Here is a 23,903-nt window from a genome sequence, read left to right as displayed (position 1 = left end):
GTGTTTTATAAATGACTATTACTTTGTATATGAAGAGTTTTCCACATACCACAGCGTATCAAAACTCATTGGAAAAGTAATTCTTACCTAAATCATATTAATTTGGTTAGCACTTTCAATACTAATGATAATGACATTGTGTTCTTACCTGTATGTAAGGTAATTGTGTATCAAGGTATTTAGTTCAGGGAGAAAGTCTTCCATCCTAGGGAGAAAAAAGAAGCTACAGACAAAGTAGTTGTAAAAACTGGTTTATTTTTTTAAAAATAAATACAAAAATATAAATATAAAACATTAGCAGATAGAATTTGATGAAATGAAATTGCACAAATGTCTGTATACCAGGTTGCATATCACACCTACTAACACCACATGTACATTTTTTTTAATTTAATGTACAGAACAGGATATACCTTAAAATTTTTCTTCACCTTTTTAAAAGCTTCATTTGCAAGGGCAGGACATGTATCTAACAGAAGCGGCTTGTTTGTGAGGTTGCTTAAGGGAGAAGCATCCTGTTCATGTTTCTGAAATTATCTTTTATTTACTAAGATGGACAACACTGTATTTCCATAGCTTTGGCTCTTGGAAGTGATTAAATAAAATGTTGTATATATTCCATGAGACATCCTACAGGAAAGAATTAATGTAATTCATGAACAAATTAAGAAGTAAATGGGAAAAAAAAATTGTACTGACTGGCAGGAAAAACCTCCTGAATATCAAATATTGTGAAGTGGAGACAGCATGGGTATAGTTACTTTCTCTTGTTTGAACAGAACATATATCCTACGTTAAGAGTCTTTGTCACTTTCCCCACCACCATACATTTCTGCTAGCTTATTAAACCGAGGGCCCCATTCTCGGAGGTAATCGTAGTTTTGGTCTCCTTCAGTAGTACCTGATTCTAATGAACTCAGAGATTCAGCAATGGAATCATTTCCTTCATAGGCATAGGTTGCAAGTGAGTCGTATGGGGGTGCGGTGGGGTCAAGGTCGTGCTCTTTTAGCCTTTCATTAATGAAATCCCGGACGTCCGTGTTATCTGGAGCTGTAGGAGTCCTCCGAGGAATAAATAACGTTTCTGGAATAATATCTCGCCGGAGCTTTTTTTCCTCAATGGCTGCAGGATTCCTCAGGGTGCCGATATCAAAGGCCTGGGTGTCCTCCTCTCCACCACCCTCATCGTTATAGCTCACAATGTTGTCTCTGATATCTTCTTTTGACAAGATCAGAGGCTCTTTTTTTCGCTGTCTTTTCAGAGCTGCAAACAGTACTACTATAACTTGAAAAAAGACAAGAAGATACATTAGACCTCCGTTCAAAACACTGTAACGAGTGGAAATACTATAAAGGAGTTTAAGTTACCCAGGCTTTCTATAACAGGTTAGACTTTCAGATTAATTTTATACTTCCCACAGTTTGGGGGAGGTGTCAGGGGAGATGCTGAAGGGTTTAGCAAGGGTGGGTGGTGTTTAAGATCAAGTGTTTCTAATTTATTTTTAAAGCAACGTAAAATATTCCTTAAATATAGTGACTTATTTTTAAAGCAACGTAAAATATTCCTTAAATATAGTGACTTACACTTTATTTTTCTAGGAACCATTTAAAAAGGTTCCTCATTGTACAGATAATATTTATATTTTGCATTAAATAAGGAACGTAAGATGCTATATAAAATTTGTGTGTATAAATCTACACCAATTGAATTCAGCTTCAAGGAAGACAATTTAAAAGGACAACCTGATGCTTACTTTTTTCAAAGCCTTTACATAATAGCAAAAAGCAACATCCTTCACAAGATATTGAGTACTGACTTCTGTTAAATAGCTTTGCTGATGAACTTACATATTTTTTGTTACTTTATTAAAAGAATGCTGTAATTATTGAAAAAAAAAGATTATTTAGAGTTAGATGGATTTAGAAATTTCTAAGGTTTCCATGAAAATATATACCTCGCATGAGACCCCCCCAAAAACATTGTTAGGTTACAAGATGGCAAAGAGTAAATTTCTCAATTTACAAAGAGTAAAATTCTCAAATTACAACACTGGATTAGCTCCCCCCCAAAATTATGAATCTTGGCTAGATTCACAATAGAAAAGTGTACTGCTCAAAATGGACATTTTCCCACTTCAATGAGAGACAATATTCATAATCATAACAGTGGAAATAGCATAAATGATAAGAGAAAGTTAGTATCAAATTCTTCTGATTGCAGTAGAGTTTCTCACCCTTACTCATTATTTCCAAACATTTTGATCCTCAACCTTTAAAAGGATTCAAGGGAAAAAGTGTGAACTCAGTTAGACAAGGATGGGAAGATTCTTACTGGATATATATATATATATATATAAAATAAATATATATAATATATATCCATATATATCCAAAGAAATATTGATACAAGTATTTATTTACCTTCTTTGAACACACATTTAAAGAGTATGTAATTAATTATATTATTATATGAAGGGGTATTAAGTTATGTTTTCTGTTTTAACATCGAAAGCACAGACTATCTTTAACCTATGTGAGAAGGCAAACAATAAACATTTTTAATGTCATGAAAAAGAAAGTTTTAGCCATTGATAAGTGTTCTTGGCCAAGTAATTAAAAAGGAAATATGCAGAGCTTTTTAAAAAGTGTATTCTTCAAGCTTTTAAGAAAATATGCCATTTTATTTTGCATAAATTCAAATATTTATGCACATAAAAATGTGTAAAGATTTTAAATCTCAGATTATTTATCATCAACCAAATGACCTTGCTCAGCAAAAGCCTTCTAATGTTGAGAATAATGACAACTAATTACGATTTGCTCCAAGTTCAAGTTCATTTCCCTTTTTCTTGAATGTCTTTTGATTAGGGTAATAGAAATATAAAAATCTGTTTAAACTAAAAAAACTAGAGAGAATACTTAAACTGATTTTAATTCAAAAGCAGTTAAGCAGTCTGCTCCTGATTATAAAATGAACTATCATTGTTTGGGGGAAAAGTAAATCAGGTAAAAATCTATTTTAATACGATTTTAGTGAATATGTAAGATAGTGAGGCCTCCATCCAGCCATAATAAAAGTGGAAATACAGATTTCGCGGGATCTCTGCATACACTAATAGCAAGGTACCCTAGCTCAAACACTCAGAAATTATGTGACCTTGGAAATTATTCTGACTATTTTGAATTTTCAGTTTCATTATGCATAAAATGAAAATAACACCACACATGCCAGATATTTTTTTGTCAAGTGAAAAAGGTTGTCATGGCAAAGTGCCAGTGACAGAGTCTGAAACACAGTAAACACATACTAAAAACTTACCACCATTAATATTATTTGTACTAGAGACTTTCATTTTAATTGCATATTTTAATAGAACAAGTTTTCTATATGATTTAAAGTATAAATCCCCCAAATAAATATTTATATTACTCATATTTGCTATTGGGGATTCAACTATTGTAAGGTACATTTATTAACTTTTCCTCAATGTTTGTTGTATTAATCGTAAGTCAAATTATAAAAATAGAATTATACCAAATTCTCACTCTATGAAATAAAATGAGGCATATATTTTTTGTGGTACAGAGAAAAGTTTTGTTCTAGATTTCATTTCATAGTAACAAATGATAAAATGTGTATTTTTTAGTTTGCATGTTCTCATTTCCTGAACCACATAAAAATCTAATCTAGAATTGTTCAAATCATCCATTCAATGATTCATCTGTCATAAGTAATTTACCTTTCTGATATTTAAACACAGAGTGAAAGTACATAAATGCTATGATAAAAGCAGAAAAATGGAAACTTCTATAGAATGAAGTAGACATAACTCAAATAAAGAACGTGGAAATATTTTTAATCCATTTCTTGTTGTTGCAGGCCTTAACTTCATACAAAAACATGCTCTTTTTTTATAATCATAAAAATATTGCTACAATTTATTATTGTCTACATTATTTTAATATTTAAGACAAATGCTAAAGTTTTACTTTATTTTGTATGTGTGAAAAGTTAGCAATTATTCAATACAGGAATGCTGATGGGAATTGCTTCTATATCAAGTTTTTGAATTGCTATTCTAACAAATGTTATCAACTTAACCTTTGTCTTTGTTGTTTTTAGTCTTATTGAGATTGATTAACGTCTACCTTCCAGAGTTGTGGTTTGAGACCCTACTATTTATCTTCCATCTCTTCCAACTCTTACTTGATTCCTGTATAGAAGATGTTCCAGAAGAACCATTGCCCCAGACTCTGTTACTACACCACTCAGGAAGAAAATAATGGGCCAGCAATAAAATAATTGGGGTCCTGGCCACTGATGTGTCTCTTTTCATTTGTTCACTGGACTTAGGTTCTAAAGATCTCTTAATTCCATCAGAACATTCAGTACGGCTAGCAAGAATTTTGTCTCTCAAATTTCCAAGCTCCTACACAAGCCATTCTGCATTCATTCTTCTTGCCTTTTCCTTTGTTTACTGCATTGTGGTGAAAGACAGTTGTTGTTTTTTCTAAGTATTTTGATTCCCATTACAATGAATTCTAGGCCCCACGAGGTAAAGTTCCGCTATTACTACGACTACAACAAAAATTCTTTATATATTCTTATATATTCTGATCAAATAAGATATTTTAATATAAAGCATATCACATAGTTAATTTATGTCTGTCTTAAAATGTGGGATTGGTTTTGGGAAAGGGATTTTAATAGCAACGATTCTTCTTCAAACACATACTAAAGAGCCTAGAAAATGTTCCCGTTGTTTTAAGATTTCTTACCCAGTAGAATGATGATGCAGAGGAGGATGGCGATCAAGGCCCCGGTGCTGAGGCCGGCAGGGAGGAGCAGGGCTTCGGCACTGCAGGATTGCATGTTGCCTTGGCTGTCACAAGCACACACTCGAATGGTCAGTGTGCCTGTGCTGCTCTGAATTGGGTAATCATTGTCTGATATCACCACAGGCAAGAGATAGGTACTGATTTCATGTCTATTGAATCCATTTTTTCTGGTTAAGATTCTGGCAGTATTATCTAAAATAAATTTTAAAATATTACAATTGGTTTGAGATAGTACATTTTCCCCAATGTGATAACCAAGGTTTAACATATAAATAAAAATGTATTTATGTAAAAAATAAAATTGATATACATTTTCCTAAAAAATAAGTACACTGCAATTAATATATAGATAAGACAATCGATTACTTTGAAAAATATACTATGAATGGTTTATTTATTAGGTTTTCACATAATTCCTCAGTACTGTTTTCAAAGTGGTAAATTTTTATAAGTGAATCATTTATGAAGATTACATAGATGATAACAATTGCTTTCTCTTTTCAAAAAACCTATTTTGCATGCCAAGAGAAAAACCATACTAAATGTGTTTTTTAAATTTATGTGCATCTGTGCACGTGTGCTTACACACATACAGAACACACATCAATCCAATATTCATGAAGAAAATGGATTAGGTAAATTTCACACATTGTTGCATGTTTTAAATCAATAACAAAATAGAAGAAGAAGGTTTTTTAACCTTCAAGAGGCATACATCTTGCCATTGCAACAGTACCTTTGTAACAATGCCTTTGTACTGAATCACCTCACACGCTACTTCTCATTCTTTTCACTCCTTTATGCATATTTGGCTTTGGTGAATCTGCTGCTGATAAATCTCACTGAAGTCTGCTTACGAGTCTTACTGAATCATTCATTTCTCTACCCTATGTGTCCTATATTATAGTTGTAAGAATTATTTCCAGCCTTTCTAAACTTATCAAGACTCAATCATTTCCTTAACATCCATAAAGAGACCTCTTTCACATATTTTAGTATTTTAAAATTGAAGAGAGTACACATTGCCAAATAAGGGTTTACTAAATATGTCATTAAATACTTGATTAAAACAAAATCGTATAACTCAGATCAATAAATTGACATGGCATATATATTGCAATGATTACATTAGGGACATTTCCTGTTAATATCATCATAGGTCATAGTGAACAAGTTCTAAAACTTACCTTCATTATCCTGTACTGTGAAGTTTGGATTGACAGCAGCTAAACTGAAAAAAAATTTCTGTCCACCTAAAGGGTCATCTTTGTCTACAGCACTTATAGTCTGTATTAGCTGCAGAAAAAGAAAAATATATCTCATCAATATATCTCTTATCCATGGGTATAATCTACACTTTTTAAAGATCTTCATTTTGTCTAAAGTTGTTCAAAATAATTGACTTTCATTTCTTGTGAATGTATCCTTGAGTTAAACTATCTTTTTATTATTACTTTGATTTTAATAATCTCTCCCTCTCTCATCTCTCTCTCTTTTGGATCATACCCTTTACTTCAAGATGGTAAACAAAAATATATTATTTGGGGTTTTGTTAATTTAGATATAGCACTTAAAATGAGATTATTTTATACGCATTTACACATTGATCTGGAAGAATTTTTCTAATGTCAGAAAAATTTAGGAAATTATTGTGACTATGCTTTGTTTCTCCCCAAAAATAAAATGAAAAATGATCGAGGAATGTAGAGATTTTATAGGTAATGTTATATGTAACTTTTTAACAGAGTCTTAAACATTATTAGAAACTTTGACAGTCCGAGTTCAATTAAGTTACATTTTCAATAAAATTGTATTTTAAAAATTCAACATATGTATATTACGTGGGGATTATTTGAAAAGGGTAAACTCTGATTGATTTTACGGTAAGAGAAAACATAAGAAGCTATATGGTAGCAAAGTAGACAATTTAGCTCCAATACATAATCAGATCACTGCTTTGGACATATATGATTAATATACAAATATGAATGTAAGATGTATATGTATATGTAATATGTGGGGTTTTTTTGCATCTGTATTCCTTTTGTTCTTTAATTTATATTTATAATACGATTTGTATATGTTTTACATATTTTAATTTTGAAGACAGCCTCAAAAGTTGTTAAATATGTACACTGATGCCTATATAGTCAAATTAATGCTTAACCAAAAGGAATACACTTTCTACTGCATTAACTCAATGTTATGTGGATGTTGGGTTAAAATATTTGTTGCTGATGTTTTGTTGGTTTAACAAGTGATTTCAAGTTAAAAATATTATGTAAAAATTACAAGAAATAAAGAAATTATTACAACTATCTGTATTAGATTACTTTTCTTTTAAAATGTCTTAGAGCAATGAAAATGTGATGTATTTGTGGTAGTAGCCTGTTTAATTACAACCCTAACCATTTATTTCAATAGGATACAAGAAATATAATTGGACATGAAGATTTATATTTATTGCCTAGAAATAAGCAGCAAGAAAAACATCATTTAAAACTTTTAATTATTTCAAAAGTACATTTTAAAAACATAGCAACATAATTATTTGACTAAATTTTAATTGTAACTTAAAATTAAATATAAGCGAGAATTATAAAAAAGCAAGAATATAAATCTATTAAAATTAATAAAGTCAAAATATTATTAACTAATACTACTTAAGATGTGTCAATTCCGTGAAAAAACATTTCTTGACTGATTTGTTATCTTAAGGATTTCGTTTTCAAATAATGATTTATAAGAATATATTGAAGAGGAAAAAATGACATAAATGGAATAACATCAAAAAAGACAGTAGACTACTACAAATCCTTAGTCATTAAGATTAATATTTTAACATTCACATACAGACACAAAAAGTGATGGAAATGTAAAAATAGGGCTAATGGCCTTTGAAAATGGAAACTCAAACGTCTCAAAATAAATATACATTTCCAACTGTATATTTTCCCTCAAAATAAACTTACAAAGTATAATTTCAATTTATTTTTATGGATCAAAATAATGCAGTTCAAAAAACAAATGGCGACATCTTTACCTATATCTATCAGAAACTTTAAAAATTAACATTAAAATCTTTAATTAAAATGTGCTATTTTAATCAAATATTATAGCACTATTGATTTAAAGATCAGTAGTTAATTTATACATTTTCGTTGAATATTACAAAAGGGGTAAGTCAAACTCATAGAGATGATACAAACAAAATCATATGTTACAGAATCTATATTACATTACAATATATTTTTATGACCTTAAGACATCGCTATTGCAGATGCAGGCACTTATATCCTTTACAAGATAAAAGGTTTTTTTTTTTCTCTTTAAGACATTACTTCTAGTGTTCAACTTCTTCATATCCTGAATTTACCTCTCAATCTTCAACCGTATATTAAAAATCACAATGCTTTTGTTTTGGTAAATATGCCACAAAGACTGGTAACAGATATCAGAACTTGGCAACAAGGAGGTACAATTATTTTCACTGGCTCTTTCTGTAAGCATCCACTGTCTTTTTTTGTCCTGGAGACAAACTCATTTGATCCATTTCCAATAAAAGAGTTTTCCACAATTAAGAAACAAACAAACAGAAACTAGTGATTTCCAGTATTTATTTTGAGCATATGAAGAAAAGTACACAGATGAGTCATTTACATTTTATCTCCTTAGCAACAATATAATTGATTTCTATTTTCACTGGATTATTCTAAAATAATCTTAAATCAACTTGAGGAATGTTTCAGTGATCATATTATTATGGTGTCTGGAACAATGAATGGGTTTTAAGATATTTAATGTCTGGAACAATGAATGGGTTTTAAATATTTAAAGTTAGAAAACTGGTTAAGTTTTAATATGTTTTAGCATTTTCTGTGGGAAGCCTTGGAGTTTCTGTTATTGAGAACATTTTCTTTGTGCTGGTAAAATGCACCCTTTTGGCTGGGTGCCGTGGCTCATGCCTGTAATCTCAGCACTTTGGGAGGCCAAGGTGGGCGGATCACAAGGTCAGGAGATCGAGACCATCCTGGCCAACATGGTGAAACCCTGTCTCTACTAAAATACAAAAAAAATCAGGCAGGCATGGTGGCATGTGCCTGTAGTACCAGCTACTTGGGAGGCTGAGTCAGGAGAATCGCTTGAACCGAATCCAGGAGGTGGAGGTTGCAGTGAGCTGAGATCATGCCACTCACCGCACCCCAGTCTGGCAACAGACAGCTTCCTTCTCAAAAAAAAAAAAAAAAAAAAAAAAAGCACCGTTGTACCCTTTTCAGTTGTTAGGGAAGTAATAAGCATAGAGTTGATTTCTGTTTTCACTGGGCTGTTCTAAAATAATCTTAAATCAACTTGAGGAATGCTTCAGTGATCATATTATTATGTTGTCTGGAACAATGAATGGGTTTTAAGATATTTAAAGTTAGAAAACTGGTTAAGTTTTAATATGTTTTAGCTTTTTCTATGGAAAATATGTAATGGGATATTTTTGGTTTCTTAAAGGCTTAGTTGCCATTTGGTTTGGTATCTGTTGTTAGTTGACATGTGGTTTGATAAGTCACGTAGATACTATTGAAGGGAAATGTAAGCAGCATCTCTCCCTAGAGGGTCATCTTGGGAAACCTGTGGTATTACATTCTTGCCATGAAGATTAAAATTATTCAAATGTGTTTTATTTACTTAAAATATATTTTATTGACTCCAGGAGTAGGCATGAGTGAGACAAGATAGAATGAAAAACAAAAAGAGCCAGCCCTCTATCCTCTCTTTTGCTGAGGTCCTCTGACTCTCTCGGAGATGGAAAAGGTGAAGGGTCAAGCCGCCTAGTTCAGGCACAGGAGGAGACTACTAATATTACATCAGTTAAAAGTTGCAACATTTCCAAGGAGAAATTCTACCCTTAGATCAGAAAATAGGCAAGAGCAGGGAATGGCTATTAGTTTTATTTGTCACCTCATTTTGTCCACAACCAAATGAATGGATTATTTTCCATGTCGGTGTCACTCTTAAGTGCTACTCTTAAGGAGCAGTTAATTCAGAGGAGTGTTGGGTGGACTGAGATACACCATAAGAAACTAAAGCACACCTTGAAACTGTGACATTCTTCTGCTTCCTTAGGAGAAGGGGAGTCAGAACTAACAAATTAATTTTAAAAAGGCTCTGAACAAGAATTTTATCAAATTACCACTTTGATTTTGCCTGCTAGGATGTCATCACCTAGAATTTCAATCCTTAATATATCACAGTTTAGTTTAACCAAGGCATTTTTCAGCCTGTGAGACCAAAGTGACATCTAACAAACTGGTGTTATTAGAATTTGCCTGTATGGAAGGCTATTGCACAGGCAGCCAATTCGACAAAAAAATATTAATCATCCTCTTCCTATCAGGTGGGTCAAGACAGGCTAATTCCCTTTATATTGAAATCATCTTTTATTTGATTATTTTCCTTCAATATGCCAGCTGTTTTTTAAATGTCCAAAAGGTATGGGGACGTTGTGAGCCAGTTATAGTTAAATAGAAAATCGGCAGAAGGAAAATAAACAAACATCCTTTCCATTTTGTATATTTTGAATACATTTGTAAATCAGTATTTATAATGACTTGAATGCTCTGAAAAGATATCTTTTGAAAATCAAATAGAATAACCATAGAGGGAGCAATGTATGCAGCAGTAGCAAAGTGGCTAATTTATCTCTTAGAGAAAAGACTTCAGCGTATATCATGCTGAGCCTGCCAAGCAGAGGATGATTTGGAATGGTATTTTCAGGGCGTGCACTGTTTCATTAAGTAGTAAGTGGGAAGCAGCTAAGTCATTTAAATATTCCAAATTAAACATTTCCATAACATTTTCAAGTAAAAAAAAAATGAATCAAATCGCAGCAATTTTGCCATATTCAGACAACAGACAGGCTATTGAATTCTTGTTAGAATCTTCAAAAGAAAGAATTTGAATTATTCCACAATATAATTTGCATAAAAATGTAACAATGACATTGATGTTTATAAAGAGCATCAAATAATGTCAAAACATAATACAATTTCATGATGGTTCCTTTTTTTAATAAAACACATTTGATTCCCAATTATTATTTACACCACGCAGCTTCCTTCTGTGAAGATAGCACTCAAACCAATTAAGAGCATTCTCTTTCAGCCATATACACTGGAGCTTTTCAATCAACAAAACGAGTCCACTGAGGAAAAGACTTACAGAATTATGAACAAAGCTGACGCAGAAAAAATGTTTTAAAGTACTAAAATCAAGTCATTAAGCACTTCATACGTTGCTGTAATGATGACATGCAATGTGTAAGTCTAAGGAGCAAATTCTGCTGCCCTGATGCAAAACCATATCTGCACACATCAGAATAGTTATTAAATATTCTGCTGCTCCCGTACATTTGTCTCTGGTTTTCCACAGCATTCATCTCTCATCTGTCTAGCAGGTATCAGTATTTACTTAATGACGCAGCAGGGGGTCTTAGGGGTTTGCTTGTCTTTGTTTTTGAAAGTTTTGAAAGTAGTTATTCCTTCTTATATTTTGACTTTTGTGGCAACAATAAAATTTTATTTCAGCATTAGAATTTTACAAAGGAAATATGAAACCTGGTATACGGCTTTTAAAAACACTTTCACCTTTAAAAACATCAGTTACGGTTTTTAAAAATGCTATCGGGACTGTATACGAATGTCTCCATCTCTGTGTATTCTTTCCTCTCAGGATTTTGAAAACAAAATATTTCGCACACAGTTAAAATCTTTCCATAGTTTTAATCCTGTAGGTGCTTACCTGCCCTGGTCTGGCATTTTCACATACAAAAGTGTCATAGAACACAGCAAACTGTGGGGCATTGTCATTAACATCCAAAATTCTCACAAAAACAGCGACGCGTGTTGTCTCTTTGGGATTGTCTAGAAAAGGGGAAGAAAAATATTGTTTAGGAAGACAAATTTTTGCATCAAAGTTAATTTATATAGGCATCTTGTGGATATGAAGTGCTCACATACAAATAAGCATTGCAATCATTCTACTAACATAATGAGCAAATGCAATAAAGAAAATTACTGCAGAGCCTAATTAAGTAGTCATGGATTCAGTTATCATTGGGCACAAGGGTACTATTATTATTTTGGAAATCATGTTAAAAGTACAAGCCAGTATAATTGAGTTCACACTATATTTGTGTCCTTATTGTCCAAATACATAAAATAAGAACACTTATTTATTAAATCCTTGTTATACTTCATTGTACCATTTAATTTTTACCTATATTTTTTTGGATGAAGAAATAGTTTTAAATAAATTGGTAATTTATCCAAGGTCATTTGCTCGTAAGTGGTAACTGTCATAAAACCTACGTTTGTGACTAGTTTTATCACCAAAGTGTATTTCAACACTGCTCTCAAATTTCTGTTTGAAAATTTTATTATATGGGTACTTACTTTACAAACTACTTGAAAAATTTATGATGAAATATGAAGATTCAAATATTTTATTAATATAGTTATTGCTGGTACCATCTCCACAATCTAGCTCCATTTTGCATTACAATCTATTGTCACAAATTAGCTCAGTAGTAAGACATAGCATACTAATCATACCTTTTGCAACAAATGCTGAAATCAACAGCATCAAAGTTCTCACATAAAAAGATGCATTTCTGGCTGGTCACGATAGCTCACGGCTGTAATCCCAGCATTTTGGGAGGCTGAGACAGGTGCATCACTTGAGGTCAGGAGTTCAAGACCAGCCTGGCCACCATGGTGAAACCCTATCTCTATAAAAAAAAAAAAAAATACAAAAAATAGCCACGTGTTGTGACAAGAGCCTGTAATCTCAGCTACTTGGGAGGCTGAGGCAGGGGGATCACTTGAGCCCAGGAGGCAGAAGTTGCAGTGAGCCGAGATTGTGCCACTGCATTCCAGCAAGGGCCACAGAATGAGACTCCATCTCAAAAAAAAAAAAAAAAAAAAAAAAAAAAAAAAAAAAAAAAGATGCATTTTCAAACTTGTTTTGATATGTAAATTAATAAAAATATAAATGCCTCTTTATTTAGCTTAGCTTTGAGTAACAACCCTGTATTGGTTATAATTGCATTTTTTTCTATTATAGATTTTTCTAGTCACTTATGCTAGCTGAGAATGTGTTTACATTTTAAATTCAGTTTATATTCATCAGGTTTTATGATGTCAATATCTCAGTCTTTGGATACAGTTAAACTTCTGTGTAAATTTTGGAAAAGTGAAGCTGAAGAGCAATATAATGCAATAAAGACTATAATTAGCAGAAAACAAAACAAAACAATAGCAGAATAGCTAGGGGACAGTGGCAACCTTATTAAATGGTCTCAACCAACATCAGCTGTGGATATCATTTAGCCCTGTAAAATTGATTTGACGTCTTAAGGTAATCTAAATAATTTTCAGATAAAAAGGTAAAATATACTGTCACATACAAACAGGAAGTATATTACTACTAAAAATAATTTATATCCCCTTGTTCTGTCCATATAATTGAATGTTACTCCAATATTAAAATTAACACTTTAAAAAATGATATATAAGAACAGACTACTTAGCAGGGATGTATTTACAAGGTTGAGAGAGAATAAAGAAAGGCAGACAGAATTGAAGTGTATTTATCCCTCTTTGCAGAGAAAATTTAAAATGCATCCTTTATTCACTATTTATTTAAGTCTTACTGCAGTCTACTGAACTCACATTATTCAGTTGTCAGGTTCTAACTTCATATTTGCTAATATATTGTTGCATATTATCCACTTGTTAGTGTACCAGGAGGTTTAGAGTTCAGACCGTGGAGTCTAACATAGCTGCTGCTTTGATTCACAAGTTCACCACTCATTTGTTACATTACTTTGGCCAATTTACTCCACGTATTCAATGTCCTGGTTTACTCAGCATAAATCAAAGTAGAACCTCTAATCTCACAGAGTTACTTGTAAAATTAGGAGTTAATGCGGCCGGGCGCGGGGGCTCACGCCTGTAATCCCAGCACTTTGGGAGGCCAAGGCGGGCGGATCACAAGGTCAGGAGATCGAGACCATCCGGGCTAACACGGTGAAACCCCGCCTCTAACAAAAACATAAAAAATTAGCCGGGCATGGTGGCGGGTCCCTGTAGTCCCAGCTACTCGGGAGGCTGAGGCAGGAGAATGGCGGGAACCCGGGAGGCGGAACTTGCAGTGAGCCGAGATCGCGTCACTGCACTCCAGCCTGGGCGACAGAGTGAGATTCCGTCTCAAAAAAAAAAAAAAAAAAAAAAAAAAAAAAAAAGAAAAGAAAAGAAAATTGGAGTTAGTGCATGAAAGTTTCTTATCAAAGTATCAGTTTAATGATCAGGACTCAATATGCATTGACTATAATCATTACCATCATCTTTATTATCATATCTTCTTCATTTTCTCATGTTACTTAAAAACTTGTACTTTTTCCACATAAAGTATCTATCTAATAAAAACACATTAATTAGCCTTCCTACCATCCATGTGAGTCTGAAGAGGTGTGCATTTGGGAAGAAGTGGAGAGAGGAGAAAAAAAAAAAAAAAGGAGAAAAATGCTGTCTCATTATTTTCCGCTTCCTCTATGCCAGACCATTTGCTAATACCCAGAGTCATGGTGTTCTCTACAAATGGACCTTTTGCTATCTACTTGTTGCTATGGAGAAAAGTGGGAAGGTATGCTTCTTCCATATTTTCTGGAATGTGCTCTTTAACCTAATTATATAGTGAGTAGCAAAATATTTCCTTTCAATATAAAGTCTTGACATATAAAGAACCCTTGTTGCTAACAATTCACTTTCTAATGATGCCACAGGAGCCAGGAGAGACAAAAGTTTCATATCTAAAAAATTGCGTCGTCAGCCACTTCCCTAACACAATATAGAGATTCTCCAGGATCTTTACAAATAACTCAAGGCTCTTAAAATCAAAATCGAAATCCACAGGGATGAATGTGCTTTGTAAAGCATCGAGCCTGGAGCCACCTATTCAAAAAACAGTGCTTACACTAATCTTTTTTTGCTGGCAGACGTTGTCGCTTATGTATAAATAAAAGTATAAAGTGTTCCAAGGAAGAATCAAACTGAATAGCAGTTGGCATATATTTACCACCTGAGTTTCTCTCAAAGTTCTTCAGGGAAACACTACTGTAGCAAGAATGGATCAGCAATAAAGGATCTTAAAATGTATGTCCTATGGTGAAGCCATGACTATGCATCCACAGGCTTTTTCATGCCTCCAGATGGAGAAAGTTTAAATAATTATCTAGAAATCACAGGCATTCGAAAAATATAACTGTTTTACCTGCTTTGGGTAAGAATTTCTATGAATAAGAACTATGGTGTAGATAATGGAGTTCTTTAGTCATAAACTTAGTTCTATTGTCCTCAGAATGTACTGCAATGATTATAGTCAAATTTTCACATGTAGTGAGAGGAGTTCTTTGGTTTCTCTAACAAATATGCCCTAAAATCCCAAGTTTATTATTAAGTCATTGATTGTGACCTTAATTTTAGATGTTTTATTCTCCGCATGACATTTTAAAATATTTTTGAAGAAGAAAAAGAGGAGTTATTCCATGATATGATGCACTACATAATTACCTGGAGTGGTACCTGCCATACGATGTGATATATTTGTATGGAATGTAGACTTAAATGATTAGAAGTCAAGCCAAAAACGTATTGGTAAGAAGTACATTTGAACACCATTCTGTCCTGTTGAGGGTGTGATGTATGACACACTGACTGTAAAGCCAGTGTTTAAAATCTAGTAGAAAAAAATCCTTACACGTTGTTTCGCTCTCATCCTCATTGCATTTAATGCCCAGAACAGAATAATGGGATCCTGATTTTGTGGTTTGGCAGGTATGCATTTTTGGCAGTTGTTCTACAGATTGATTTTATTTGAGGACAAAAAAAAAAAAGATTCAGTCCTTTAAAAAAAGAAGCAATTGGCTTAGCTTTTTACAGCATTGTAATTACTTCAACTAGCTTTAGAAGTTAAATCTCACAAAATATCTGAAAGGGAAAATGCAGTTCCTTGTTCACTAGGCTTGAATAAGGATATTGAATCAAGCAGAGAGCACAATTATGATTCTGACATGACCAGATTGTATCATGTTAGGTACATCTAACTATGGGGATGTGGATACAGATATAGAAATAAAAACTTTCTTTAAAAGAAAAACTTGGAAGTATTTAGTTAGCCTTAAAATCAAAAGCTAAATTCACAGGGTATTTAGCTTTTATATGTCATATATAGCAATTATATGGAGAGAACAAGGGGATATGAACAGATATTTATATCTCACAATGGAAAAAAAAATGGACCATTTGAGATTAATCTGTATTTCAGGGGTAGATGTAAGCAAGACACTAAATCTCTTGCTTTGTCCTGAAGCTTTGAGTTCATCGCTGATGACCTGTCTAGCCTAATTCAATTGCTCTGGGACACTTGGTGATTCGGCCTCATCCAATGAAGGCTTTGCCTTCCAAAGCCTGTAGCAGTTACTTCATATAAATAACTTGAAGTTGATACATGTTTGTGGATTCAGCTTAGTATTACAGATCTAAAATTTATGGGCTTAATTTTTAAAAACGATTCCATCCCTAATTAGTGCTTATTTTAAAAACAGTTCAAGAGTTGCTCTACACCACATACATCACAACATGGGAATTAGAAAATCTGAACAGGTTTGCATGTACATGTGCTGGTAGGGCTGGCTTCATGGGCATGTGATCCAAGCAGTTCCACAGGGCCTTACCCTTAGAAGAGACTCACACTTGTTTTAATGCTGCATCTTACATTTCTTAATTTACTTTTAACAAGCACCTGCCATTTTCATTCTACAATGGGCCCCATGAATTGTCCTAGTATGGGCAAGAACTTTCACTTTTAGAGGCAAATGTGGCTTGAATCTGTCAGGTTTTAGTGAATACAATTTTGTAAATTAGCTGTGGAATTAAGTAATGAATCTAGAAATGACATGGTTTTAAATCTCAGTTGTGCTAACTCTGACATTATAACTTTGGACCAGTTACTAAAGTTCCCATAGCCTTAGTACCTTCTCTGTTAAAGGTTAATAAAAATATTAAGAGAAAATCTTTTTTTTTTTTTTTTTTAGAATGACACCTGACATATATGATTAATGTGAACTCTGATTAACAATATATACCTGGGATTCCTCATCTGTAAAAGAGAAGTTGTAATATCTACCTACATGTTTGTTGATAAGATTAAATTGCATTATATATACCCAGCATTTAGCATAGATCCTAATTATTAGTGTGCGAGTGACAAATTTAATACTTTTAATTTTTCCACAAATCATAATATCTTTAGTCTATAATTCAAGCTCATTTTTATTAGTTAATATTAAATATACATTTACATATATGGAAAGGTGGCAAAATATGCCATTTTGGCATACAGATTATTTTGAGTTAAAGGTACTCAAAACAAAACAAAACAAAACAAACCACGAAAAACAGCAGATGTAAAAAGGGTGTTCTGCTCCTCCCCTTTTCTTCCTGAAAGCAGGAGATAAAACCCCCATATAGAAGATGTCCTCTCTATACCAGAAGAGAAGTAACATTCTTATCATCAAAAATGGGAAGTGAGGCCAAGAAAATTCCATACAAACAGATTCAGATTTTATTAACATAATTTGTATCTTTATTTATGCTCTGCATATACATTTAATTACTTTTTCACAATTGCCTCTCTTTATCATCCTAGTATAAAAACATTACAGTTTTGCCACTTCATTGGGTCTTTATTTCTTTATGAGAGCTCCTGTGTCACGTAAAATTTATATTAAATGCTTTTCTCCTATTAATTTGTTTTTTGTTTGTCTGTTTGTTTGGTTGGTATTTTTCTTTTTTTGAGAGGGAGTCTCGCTCTGTCACCCAGGCTGGAGTGCAGTGGCGCGATCTCTGCTCACCTCAAGCTCCGCCTCCCGGGTTCACACCATTCTCCTACCTCAGTCTCCGGAGTAGCTGGGACTACAGGCGCCCGTCACTGCGCCCGGCTAATTTTTTTTTTTTTTTTTTTGGTATTTTTAGTAGAGATGGGGTTTCACCGTGTTAGCCAGGATGGTCTCGATCTCCTGACCTCGTGATCTGCCCGCCTCAGCCTCCCAAAGTGCTGGGATGACAGGCGTGAGCCACCGTGCCCGGCCGGTTAATCTGTTTTATGTCAATATTATTTTGAGGCTCAGCCAAAAACTCCAAGAAGGCAGAAATAAAATTTTTGCATCCTCTACCAATAAGTATAGGTATCCCTCTATGTATCGATGTAGGAAATATTAAAAAAAAAAAAAGTATAAGTGCTGAGAAAATTACAATTCATCTGTCCAATGAGAATGAATTATTTCTAATATAAAATAAAACCTATAAAATATGTTAAAATACTTAAAATATATAAACATAAACATCTAGATATATGTTAGATACATAAAATTCATCTTACTGATTTCAGCAGCAATAACAGTAAGATTATGCCACTGAGATAGTTCTCGGTCAAGAGGTTTTGAAGTATAAAGAGATCCATTTCCTGAATGAATGTTAAAGATTCTGTCAAGGTCAGTATGGCGATCCAAGGAAAATCTGAACATGGAGGGCAAGAAAAAATACAGGGTAGCATTATTAATAGTTTGCAGGAAAAAACAGTGAAATGCAAAGACACACAAATCACTGATAATTACAGGAAAGAACACAGTGCTGACCCAGAATGTAGATTGTTTGAATGACTTTTCATAGTTGCACACATACCTTCTCCTCAAGGCATAAATTGGTACTTTGCTCTGCATTCAAATGCTATTCTCCTGAATGCTTGTGTTATTTAAATTATTGTCTGTTGTCATATTCATTCAACTGATTTTGATATATTTGGTCACAAAACAGTTGGAATTACAGGCAGTTACATTGCCAACAGACATTATTTGGTTATTGGAAGTTCTACTGAAGAATAATACAAAGATTTATTGCAAAAGATTATTCCCAGAAGCTATGTGTTCTTAGAAAATTGAAGACAATGTTAGTTTCATCAAAGTAATAGACTATCAACTTCTTATGGTGTTTAGTAGCTTCATGGTATGACATTCATGCAGCTTCAATTTCCTAGTTATTTGTATCATTATTATACATATTGCTTTTAATGCAAAATATTTAAAAAATAGAAAAGTTTGGATGGCCGGGCACGGGGGCTCACGCCTATAATCCCAGTACTTTGGGAGGCCCAGGTAGGTGGATTACAAGGTCAGGAGTTCAACACCAGCCTGACCAATATGGTAAAATTCCATCTCTAATAAAAATACAAAAATTAGCTGGGTGTGGTGGCAGACGCCTGTAGTCCCAGCTACTCGGGAGGCTGAAGCAGGAGAGTTGCTTGAACCCGGGAGGCAGAGGTTGCACTGAGCCAAGAATGCACGCCACTGCACTCCAGCCTGAGTGACAGAGCGAGACTCCATCAAAAAAAAAAAAAAAAAAAAAAAGAAAAAAAGAAAAAGAAAAAGAAAAAGAAAAGTAAAGTTTGGGATAAGAGTTTTTAATATATCTGTATCAAATAACATCTATATGCATTTAAAAAATATCAGCAAACTATCCTGCAATTTGATAGCAAGCATGGTGTGCTGTGTGTCATTTTAAAGCCTAAAACTAGATTTAACATTCTGGTTGATGTAGTTTAAATAAATCTCATTATCTTTATCAAACTACATATCTAACATTCACATATTAAGAAAATCGTTGTGTCTCTCCACTTGGAATAATTATTTTATTACTGAGAGATCTAACATAAATTTCACTTCTTCATTGTAGCCCCTCACGATGATGTAAAGTAGAAGCTATTTATCCCCCCTTCACTCATAAAGCAGCTGTACCACCATCTTTCCATTTACCACGTTGTATTAGGAATTCATTTCATATAACATCTCAAACAGACAATAAAGCATGAAAACACCAAGCATCAAACTCTACTAGGCACTCAATGAATAATATTTGATTCTCATTGTGAGTCTTCTTTTCTAATAGACGGAGAACTCCTTAAGAAACATGTTAATATTTGATATGGTGATCCACAAATATTTGTTAAATGAAAGAGAGAATGACCTAATTATCTGGCATTTTGGCAAATAATAAGGTTCCTTATTTCTGTAGAAATATGACATAAAGTTGAAATATATAAATCAATAAAAGCCTCTGCTGTCATGCATCACTGATTTTGCTAAATCCACTTCATGTGTGTTCTTTCTTAATTATTTCTTGTAGTTCAGAATGAAGAAGTAATGACAAAATTTGAAACATTATGTGACATTATCTTGCAGATACACAGAGATCATAGTTCTTTTGCAAATATGATTCAAAGTATATAGTTTGCAATTCTGTATTGGAAAGTTATGTGTGTTAACTTTCATTTTCCTTTCTAAAATAACTTCCAGAACACACATTTTAAGAAAATCCCTTTGAATACTGTATTAACATTCACAAGATATGACACAATTTATAGCATGTCAAGTATGATCCTTCCCATAATGACATATTGCATTAGTAAGGCTATTCTATTTTTTTGAATATATATATTCGAACCAAAGAATTATATCCACGAATATTCATTAAATTTTCTACATCAAATAAGTATAAAGTCAAAGTGTACAGCAACTTTAATGGCATACTCTCTGTCATTGATAACCAAAGGAGTTATTATTTTTACTATAATATGTGTAATATTATACCTAAGAGGACTATAATATACATATACATAATATAATATACATAACAGGAATATATGTATAATAATATTCATAAGAGGATTATTTCCTCCTAGTCTTTAGACTTGCATCCTTATTAACCATTTTATTTTATTTTAAATATCCACAGGTATATTTTGACATATAATAATTATATGTCTATAGGAGGATTTAAATTCTATTTCATTGTGTGGAGAAATAGCTTGATATTACAATTTAAGTATGCCACTTAATAGACATTTAACTAACAATATTATATTTTATTTTGTAAAGTCCATTTTAAATCTGAAACACAGAAGACAGCTTGCTAAACCTTAGAATCTCTGCCAAGAAAATGCTTGGTAAGTATTTAATGAAGAAAATTAGGCCTGTGTATTGGTTATATAAAACCTTCAAAGGAAAAAACAAAAACAAAAACAAAAAAACAGAAGGAATGCAGCAATTTAGATGTTGGTAAATGAACTGGGAAAGAGGCATTTATGGGAACATCATGTGGCATGTACAGGTTTCTTCTGCCAATATGTAACCTGTGATGCTGTGTGTGAATATAAGAAAACATATTTATGTGAAATTATATAAATAAAAAGTAACATAGATATTCATAAAATACATGATTTCACTTGAAGATATGGCAGACCCTATAGAATTTTTATCTGGTTCAAGTCATGTGGCACATAAAATTAGAAGTTTCCTGAATGCGCTGTGGCATGTGTAGGAGAAAGATAAGCGTGCACTCAGAAAGTGAACAATAACCATCTGAACTCATACTTGACTGGTTCACATAGAAAATGGGCAAGCAAAATTAGCCCGCAGAGATTTAGAAAACAAATGAAATCCAAAATACAGGATGGACTAATGGATTATAATAAGCGTTCATTTTCATACTGAATAGTGTATGTCGATATACGTATTTCTTTAAAGTAATAGAACAAGTGTCATTAAAACAGTGATTTTTTTTTTCATTTTCAGGAGTTTATGACATTTCATATGTTTTTAAGCTGTCATAAGAGGGAAAACAAGAATCAAAAAAGACTCACCTTTCTAGAATGTTCTCACATATTTTGAAAATTGGCAGAATAAATAAATAAACATAAAACAAAACAGAATCCTCTCAACTTTGATGGCTGTGTATTAGGGGAGTTTCTAACATCATAATATAACCCACACTGCAGTATCATAATTACTTTTTTCTTTTTTCATAGAGACAGGGTATTGCTTTGTCACTGGAGAGCTGTGGTGTGAATGCAGCTCATGGCAGCCTTGACCTCCTGGGCTTAAGTGATCCTCCCATCTTAACCTGAGTAGATGGAACTATAAGTGTGCACCACCATACCCGGCTAATTTTTAAATTTTTTAATAGAGACGGAGTCTCAGTATGTTCCCCAGGCTGGTTTCGAATCCCTGAGCTTAAGCAATCTGTCCAACGTGGCTTCCCAAAGTGCTGAGTACAGGTGTGAGCCAGCACATCCAAACTATTTTATAACTGTTAAAACTTCTCTCATTCAACCTTACATTTTATTTAATACCTTTAAAGCACAAATAAAGTGGTTTGGTTGTACTGTAAATGCAGAGTTGACATAGTACCCTGGATCTGTACCAGGGATCAGAACAGCGAACACCGTAAGGAGACATGCAGGTGTAACAAGCAAGATTTCAATCTAAAGGGCATGATAAAAATAAGAAAACCATGAAGCTTGTGCATGCCACGCCCCCAAAACATTCAGAGGCAATTTACTAGAAATGCCTGTGCTCAACATATTTGTATACAACTTATAGAAGGACTCTTGTATCTTCCATTGCAATAAATGCTTTAAATAGAATTTCATGATCTCTGTATGTATCTCCGCTTCTTTTCTTTTTTTCTCATTTTAAACTATACTTTGTTTTTCTATTTATTTATTTATTTATTTTGAGAAAGAGTCATGCCCTGTTGCCTAGGCTGGAGCGCAAGGGCACAATCTCGGTTCATGCAACCTCTGCATCCCAGGTTCAAGTGATCTCCTGCCTCAACCTCCCAAGTAGCCAGGATTCCAGGTGTGTGCCACCATGACCGGCTCAATTTTTGTATCTTTAGTAGAGACGGGGGTTTCACTATGTCAGCCAGGCTGATCTCGAACTCCTGACTTCGTGATCCACCCACCTCGGCCTCCTAAAGTGCTGGGATTACAGGTGTGGGCCACCGAGCTCAGCTGTTTTCATTTTTAAAAGGCACACTTACCTAATAGGGCTGGAAATAGAATCTGGGTCCCTTGCCATTACAGTCCCAATGATTGTGCCAACTTCAATATCTTCATGAACTTCAAACAGATAGGAGGACCTACTAAAAATAGGAGGTTCATCCACATCTTCTATAGAGATTTTCACTATGGTAGTATCTTTAAATGGTCCTAGGTAATAAAAACGGGGATCCACATGGGTATTTTCTGCTTCGACTTTCAGAGTATAAAGTCTTCGGCTCTCATAGTCAAGTGGCTGTATAAAAAAATACATCATCAAATTAGCGCGAGGGAAATTGGATGATAGGCTCCCACCAAGGTACAATATGATTTTTAAGTTTTGGTTGAGTTCTCTTACATAGTTCATTAATTATAAATAAAAAAAGACAAACACAAATAATACAATCTTCATGTTTCATTTAGGATTCGACTTTTACTTTTTATGCATTCAATTAGTAATACTTTGGAACATAGGAACTTGAGAGTTTAAACCTTGGAAAAATTGGGATGGATATTGAAACCTACCTTATAGGTGGTAACATTACAAAAAATGGGCTGGTGGATGTTGTATGTGTTTGTGTGTGAATGTGCATGTGTGGAGGTGTGAGCTACTGCTCAATTTTTCTAAGTAAATACATGCAGTTACCTTTTCACATTTATGCCGTGATGTTTCCATTCAATGTAATGGGCTTATGATATTATAAAAGAATTATGAAATCTTGGAGACTAATATACAACTTTCAAGTTATATCAAATATTCAAGATAAGAAAAACCTTCTGTAATAAGAAATATTTTGATAGTAATTTGGTAAATAGGTTACATGATGAAACTAAATACCCTAAATATTCATATAGTTTAACTGTCAGAAGTATAAAATCAAGTATTTTATATCTCACCTATTCTAAAATGTATGTTTTGTTACCAGATAAAAGACTTTGTTAGTTCGGATTCCCTCAACCTTCTATTTTTGTTTCGAAAAGAAACAGATTCTATTTGTATTACTGCTGCTATCTGGTCTAAAAAATGACAAGACAGCTGCTTTCCCATTTGATAGTCACTGTTCATTTAATAACAGTTGGTT

General features: G+C 33.3%; 1 protein-coding gene across 2 annotated transcripts in view; it reads right to left on the bottom strand.

Annotated features, from left to right (window-relative positions):
- Positions 1 to 235: 235 nt before the first annotated feature.
- The window catches only part of LOC105472980 (cadherin-10), a 164,762-nt gene continuing 141,094 nt past the window's right edge, over positions 236 to 23,903 (bottom strand). For both annotated transcript variants that reach the window (XM_011726559.2, XM_011726560.3), the window contains 6 exons: positions 22,824 to 23,077; positions 18,328 to 18,464; positions 11,629 to 11,750; positions 6,027 to 6,135; positions 4,780 to 5,031; positions 236 to 1,285 (listed from right to left, as the gene is read on the bottom strand). In XM_011726559.2, coding sequence (XP_011724861.1) covers positions 795 to 1,285; positions 4,780 to 5,031; positions 6,027 to 6,135; positions 11,629 to 11,750; positions 18,328 to 18,464; positions 22,824 to 23,077 — 1,365 coding nt within the window. In that variant the 3' untranslated portion in view covers positions 236 to 794. The remainder of the gene's footprint in view (positions 1,286 to 4,779; positions 5,032 to 6,026; positions 6,136 to 11,628; positions 11,751 to 18,327; positions 18,465 to 22,823; positions 23,078 to 23,903) is intronic.

This window comes from Macaca nemestrina, chromosome 6 (genome assembly GCF_043159975.1).
Source record: "Macaca nemestrina isolate mMacNem1 chromosome 6, mMacNem.hap1, whole genome shotgun sequence".
In the NCBI taxonomy this organism is placed as follows: domain Eukaryota; kingdom Metazoa; phylum Chordata; class Mammalia; order Primates; family Cercopithecidae; genus Macaca; species Macaca nemestrina.
The sequence above is the reverse complement of the archived record's forward strand: the minus strand, read 5'-3'. Positions and strand labels throughout refer to the sequence as shown.